Source organism: Apodemus sylvaticus, chromosome 20 (genome assembly GCF_947179515.1).
Source record: "Apodemus sylvaticus chromosome 20, mApoSyl1.1, whole genome shotgun sequence".
NCBI lineage: Eukaryota > Metazoa > Chordata > Mammalia > Rodentia > Muridae > Apodemus > Apodemus sylvaticus.
The window spans coordinates 4,053,619-4,060,476 of record NC_067491.1 but is presented as its reverse complement, the minus strand read 5'-3'; the positions used below and the strand labels follow the sequence as shown (position 1 = coordinate 4,060,476).

The window sequence follows — 6,858 nt, the reverse complement described above, 5'->3', positions numbered from 1 at the left end:
GAATCTCGCTGAGAAAGGGGAATAAAACAGACATTGTAGTGGGATGGATGGATGGAACTGGGTGGGAGAGAGTGTGGGAAAGGGAACAGGAGGGATCAAGTGTGGAGAGTATGAAGGGAGTGAGTATTGGGAGCGAGAACTGAATGAAATCAAGTTCATCTCTGTGATGAACTAGAAACCTAGGACAGTGGAGACTCCCAAGAGTCTCTGAGGGTAATCCTAACTAAGACTCCTAGCAATAGGGGCTATGGAACCCAAAATGTCCACCTCCTGTAACTGGGCAAGATTTTCAATGGAGGAATGGGCAGATCAACCCAGTCACAAAACCTTCAATCCACATTTTCCAGCTTACAAGATGTGCAGGGGATAAAGAGAGAGCAAAAATTGAGGGAACTAATGACTGGCCCACCACGAGACCCATGTCATGAGAGAGCCCACCCTTGACACCAGTAATGACCTTCTGCTATACTTGCAGATAGGCACTTAGCATAACTGTCATCTGAGAGGATTCAACCAGCAACTGATTAAAACAGATGCTGAGACCCACAGCCAAAATCAGGAAGAGTTTGAGGAGTCTTGTGGAAGAGGGGGAAGATTGAAGGAGCCAGAGTTGTGTTTTTTTGTTTTATTTTGATCATCCATTTGATCATGGATGAGATAATGAATGCATATATAATAAGTCTAGGTTTAGTTGTGGGTAGTTATAGATAGAATAATAAAAATATTGCTACTTTTTTCTTATAAGCATAATATTTTTTATCAATATTCACATTCTGAGTTAAACTTTTTATTTGGCATATACTTTTTATTATTAGTATATATTCATTGTATCAGATAGTGTGTTTTCATGGCTAGAGAAGGCTTGGGCCACTAATATCTTAGGAAATCATGAATCATCCATTTTGGCATTCTAAAGCAATTTTTTTGTTTGAATCATTGAAGGCCTGTTTAACTTGCTTGTTCCTCAACGTGTAAATGAATGGATTCAACATGGGAGCAATGGAGGTAGTTAGTACTATTACCCCCTTGTTGACAGCCACAGAGTCCTTTGCTGAAGGTTTGACGTAGATGAAGATGCAGCTGCCATAGGTGATGGAAACCACAATCATGTGGGAAGAACAGGTAGAGAAGGCCTTTTTCCTCTGCTGGGCAGAAGGGAATTTTAGAATGGTCTTGATTATGTATATATAGGAAAGAACCACACAAAAAAGGGTTGTGATGAAGGTCAGCACGGCACAGCCTATAACCATCTGCTCAATGACCCATGTGTCTGAGCAGGAAATCTTCAGGAAGGGAGACACATCACAAAGAAAGCTATCAATGACGTTAGAATCGCAGAATTGCAGATTTTGGCTCAGGCTAAAGGGTGGCAGTATGATGATTACCCCAGCCATCCAACAGCAAAGAAGGAGTCTTCTACAGGCAGTGCTCATGATGGTGGTGTAATGCAGAGGTTTGCAGATGGCCACATAGCGGTCGTAGGACATGGTAGCCAGGAGAAAAAATTCAGTTACTCCAAAAAGGTCGGTGAAAAATGCTTGGCTGGCACAGGCACCATAGGTAATGGTCTTGTCTCCTGTTGCTAGGTTATACAAGTATCTAGGAATACAAGCTGAGGTGAACAAGATTTCTAAGAAGGAAAAGTTTTGCAGGAAAAAGTACATTGGGGTTTTCAGGTGAGGGTCTATTAATGTAAGTAAGATAATTGCCAAGTTGCCAGTTATATTCAGTAAGTAGGTAAAAAGCAGAAAAATCAAAAGTAGGCTTTGAATTTGTGGATCCTCTGTTAGTCCCAGGAGAATGAATGTTGTTACCGTATCGTTCCTCATAGCGGATTCTGGATTTTTATCTAGTCTCTTGAAAAAAAAAAAGATACTCTATCAGAATATATGGAGACTGCAGTTCTACAGTTGTTAGTCATGAGAAACCAAACCCAAACAACTGGTTCATATGAAATGCCTTCCCTGTCTTGGTAATTATTTCTCCTATTGTCCAAAGCTTGTAAGTTTCCATGTTTTATAATTTTGAAGTGATATTTCTAATAGATCAATTTAATAGTTACAACATAATTTAAGATTTGCTACCTCTCCCTTCCATTATTCAAGTATATTTATTTTTTGTCAATTTTGAATGTTTTTTTAATTGATGATAATGTTAGCACTAAGATTTAATTTACCTTTGTGCACTTTTTCTGTTTTGAAATGAGCATGCTCTAGAAGCTTCCTACCTTGCTAGGATCTTTGACCCTAAGAAAACACAGCTATATAACAAATGATTTGGACTTTCTATAGAGGTTCTGTAAGATCTGCCACCAGTTATAATTTCAAGCCCACCATGTATAAAACTTATATGCTTATTTTGTGTATACTTGGTGTGGTTTGTGGTAGCTATATATAGCAAGACTTATGATTTTAAGTGAAAGTTAGCTTCTGACTTTTGTTTGTAGTGTTGGGAATTGACCCAGAGCCCTGTGCATGCTAGGAAAGTATTTTATTCTTGGGTTACATCTCAGTCTTTTCAAATAGAATCTATATGCAATAATCCTATGTATCTTTAGTAGTGATCTCTCTTTAAATTCAGATTATATACAATCATATTTGACACACATAAATTTCATTTCATAGACTCTGTTTTCTTCTCTTCGTCTCATGTGTTCCCTATAGTAAAGCTAGGCATTGAACTCATGTGCAATACCAGTTGTTAAGTAAGTAATCAATGTAAGGAAAACACATGTTGGAAGCACTGTATCCTCCAATCACTTCTCCTTTCTGCTACATCTTTCTTTAAGGGTCATTGAATCAAGTTCAGGAGTAACAATGTCTCTTTGGTTTTCAGCCTAAGATTTGTTTATTTCTGGAAATTACGTTGACCCATATAAAAAAGCTGGGCATTATGTCCCACACCTGTAATCCCAGAAATGGAGGTGATACAGGAGGATCCCGGAGGTTCACTGGACAGCCAGCATAGGTGAACCAGTGAACACCAGGTAAAGTGGAGAGTGATTGGAGAAGATGCCTAACACCACCCTCTGGCCTTTACCTGCACGTGCATACACACATATGAGCACTCACACTCATATATGGTTACAAGCACACAAACATTACATACATATCATAAATTAATAGGCGAACTTTGCCATACTGGCTTGGGTCAATAGCTCCTTTGCAGTGTTTTACTCTCCTTTATCACAGTTCAGTTATAATACCCATTTTTCAAATAGTTTTTGGTTAGTATTTTTAGGGTTTGTTATTTTTTCCCCAATGAATGTAAAATTTTTCTAGAGACTCTAATGAAATAGATGCAATAGTGGATTGAAAGAACTGACTGATGAAAATATTCCTTTCTGGACTGGCAAGATAGTCCAACGGGTAAATGAACCTGATGACCTGAGTTTGATCCTAGAATCACATGATGCAAGGATAGAATTGACTCGTGCAAAATGTCCTTGGACTCCTACATCTACACTGTGACTCATTTGTGCCCTCCCCAACACAAAATAAATACAACCAATTAAAAAATCCCTTATTACTAAGATAAGTACAATGCCAGCTCCAATCATAATCAAGACTCACATTAGTGTCACTGTCTCAGAGAAGTGCCTTTAATCAGGGTCTGGTTTTCATGGAACTGGAGGTAAAAGGGACAGTAGAGTCACACAGGGAATAATCCCAAGAGAACACTTGAAGATACAGTGACGATCTCTTCAGGAATCTGCCTACCTTCTTTGAATCCAACTCTTGTCAGTTCCTAGACATCAAATGCTATATCAAGGTGTTAAACTCAACCCTTTACAATGTGGGAACATTAGAGTCTAGAAATATAATTACTTTACTGTAATCATAAATTACATCATTCTAAGAGAAACCATTTTTTTCCCTGTACTTCAAGTTTTGGCAGCACATAAGTACTCTTAAGATGTGACAAATTTTTTTAAAAATTCTATTGTTTTGAGAGTTTTTCATTACAGTGTACATAAGGGATCTAGAATAACATAATACTACCTAAATTCCTCTAGGTTGAGGGTGTAAAAATGATGCTTTTGTATGGCCGTGACTTATATGGCCTTCTGAGGTCCGCTTAAAGTAATTGCTATGATCTGGTGGCAGCACTCTCATGCCTTTCGAAGTTAATTAATCTTCACTTTGTAACTATAAAAAACTAGTAATGATACAAAATTGCAAATGAATGTGTATTTGAGAGGTGGTCTTTTGGTAAACATTATCAGAAATATTCATAGGCTGCTCTAGGGATTTATTATGGGGTTTCTATTATCATAGTAGAGTGTCTCCTCAATAGATTTTTTTCTGCTATTATAACACGTGATCAATTGTTTTCCTGTATCTTATATTTTCATTTTCAGAAGTATAATGTTAGGAACAATCTCTTTGGTAAGAAAATCTAGTGTTTATAATTCTCTGATCTATATAACCAAAGTGACTTCTGAAATCTATAATTAAGAACCAGAAGATCATTTATAGCACAGGTTCAAAAGTTAATGGGTCCGGAGATATAGATCGGTTGGTAAAGTACTTGTAAGCACTAGAGTCTGTGTTCAATCCTAAGAATCCATGTTAAAAAATTCTAGCTAGATGGTGGTAGCAAAGGTCTTTAATGCCAGTACCCAGGTAGAAGGACCTCTGAGTTCAAGGCCAGTTTGGTCTACAGAGTGGATTACAGGAAGGTCAGGACTATACCGAGAAACCCTGTCTCAAATAACCAACCACCACCATTAACAGCAAAAAACCCCAAACAATAACAGCAACAAAAACACCACTACCAACAACAAAATCTAGGTGTGGTGGTACATGCTGGGAGGTAGGGGCAGGCAGTTCACTGAGACTTGCCTGGCCAGGTAGGTACTCTGTCTTATATAAAAAAGATAGGTGGTAGGAATGACACCTGAGATTGTTATGTGACACACACACACACACACACACACACACACACACACACACACACACACTCATAGGCAATGGCTTTTCTGTGTATTAAAAGATGTTAAGCCTGACATTCATCAGTTACATAGAGTCCTCAGAGGACAAAATATTTTCTCTTACAGATTACTAGAACAAAATTTTAAAGTATAGTCAACTATTTTGTTTTTATGTATTTTAAAGCCACTGGAAAGAATAACATTTGCCATTTATTTGATCATATTAATTTTTATTTTTGGTTTTTTTGAGACAGGGTTTCTCTGTATAGTCCTGGCTGTTCTGGAACTCACTCTGTAGACCAGGCTGGCCTTGAACTCAGAAATCTGCCAGCCTCTGCCTCCCAAGTGCTGGGATTAAAGGCTTGTGTCACCACTGCCCAGCAATTTATTTTTGAAGTTGAAAAGTTGGGGTTGTTATAGAAAAGTAATGTAATATAAAGTAACAAAGTAGTCTATATCTGATAACTATAACTAGATATGATTAACATAGAAATACAAGTATCATACACAGAACTTTTACAATTGAGCATGTAACTTGCCATATGCTATTTACTTTAAAATATCTCATGAATACATTTGATGTCTGTTTGACATCTGCCCAGCTGATCATAATTCCCCAACCAAATGATCTAATAACTGTGGCCATTTATAGTTCTTCAATCAGTCTTCTAGTGACAAATTTATGCTTAAGGACCGTATGCTCACTCTCTCAGCAATCAATTAATTATATTATAATCTGAAATATTTTAAATCCTGAGCCAGCACGTGTAAGTTCTGAGATTTGCTTATATAAGTAAGTAGAAAGAACATTCACTAAAGGCCTCAAGTAGAATGTAATGTGGACAGTTTTCTTTGTTTAATTTTTTTTTTTTTTACCACCTGGGCATAGTGATGTATGCTTTTATTTCCAACACCTGGGAGGCAGAGACTGGTTAATCTGAGTTTGAGGTCAACCTGGCTTATATAGTGAGGTTCAGAACATCAAGGGTACATAGAAAGATCCTGTCTCAAAACAGAAACAAAAGGCAAAACACTCAAACCCAAACCAACCAACCACCCAATCAGACAAAAAAACAAAAACAAAAACAAAGAAAAAGAACTTTCAAGTTTCCTTCTTTTAGAATTGGGAGCAAGGTCAGCTACCCCAGGTATCTACAATCCAATAAAGACACAAATCTATAGTGGTTATCACAGAGGAAGGGAGTTCCGGGACTCTGGTGTTCCATGACATTCCCAAGGATTTCAGGGAAAGATAGACAAAGTCTGGTGGTTCTGGACGATTGTCTCTGCAGCCTACCTGCCTCCTGCCAAGTCCTCACCCCTGTTCTTCAGCATTTAGATTAGTCTGCAGACTCCTAGCTCTGGCCACTTGGAATAGAACCCCTTGTTCTGAAACACCTATCTTTGCTTCCAATCCTGGAGAACCCCCTCTTCTATGAAATAATAAGAGACAAAGTTTGAAAAAAATATTATTGGAACTGAGGCATGCTATTTTCTTTCTATGTATTTGGAAGATTAAAAAAAAAGTTTTAACTCTAGTGGTCATTCAGTGTATCACCTTTTAGGTAACCAGTCATATTTAGAGATGATTTTCAAGTGACCCTGTTTGAGAGTGGGCTCATGCCGGATTACTGAGAAAACACTCTAGTCAATGCTTATCTTGCACCATGCTGACAAAATGTTTACTGAATTTATGATCTCTACAAAACCGACAACTCCGATTTAAACTTCTTTTGCAGTACTTCATACATGCATGAATGATATTGATAAGCATGTATCAAGTGTGCATCTCTGAAACATTTTTTCCTAATCTTTCATAAAGAAAAATAAGTACAACTAGGAAGTTTTACTCACTATTTGGAGAGCCAATCACAGCTTCCGCTGGATACTGCAACAGATTCCGTGCATTGGGATGTGGGGCAGAT

At 37.7% G+C, this 6,858-nt stretch overlaps 1 protein-coding gene across 1 annotated transcript; it reads right to left on the bottom strand.

The window, feature by feature from the left end:
* Positions 1-893: 893 nt before the first annotated feature.
* LOC127671223 (olfactory receptor 6C2-like) lies at positions 894-1,829 on the bottom strand. Its single transcript, XM_052165954.1, has one exon. It carries the CDS (start codon positions 1,827-1,829, stop codon positions 894-896), a length of 936 nt encoding a protein of 311 aa, XP_052021914.1.
* Positions 1,830-6,858: the final 5,029 nt, after the last annotated feature.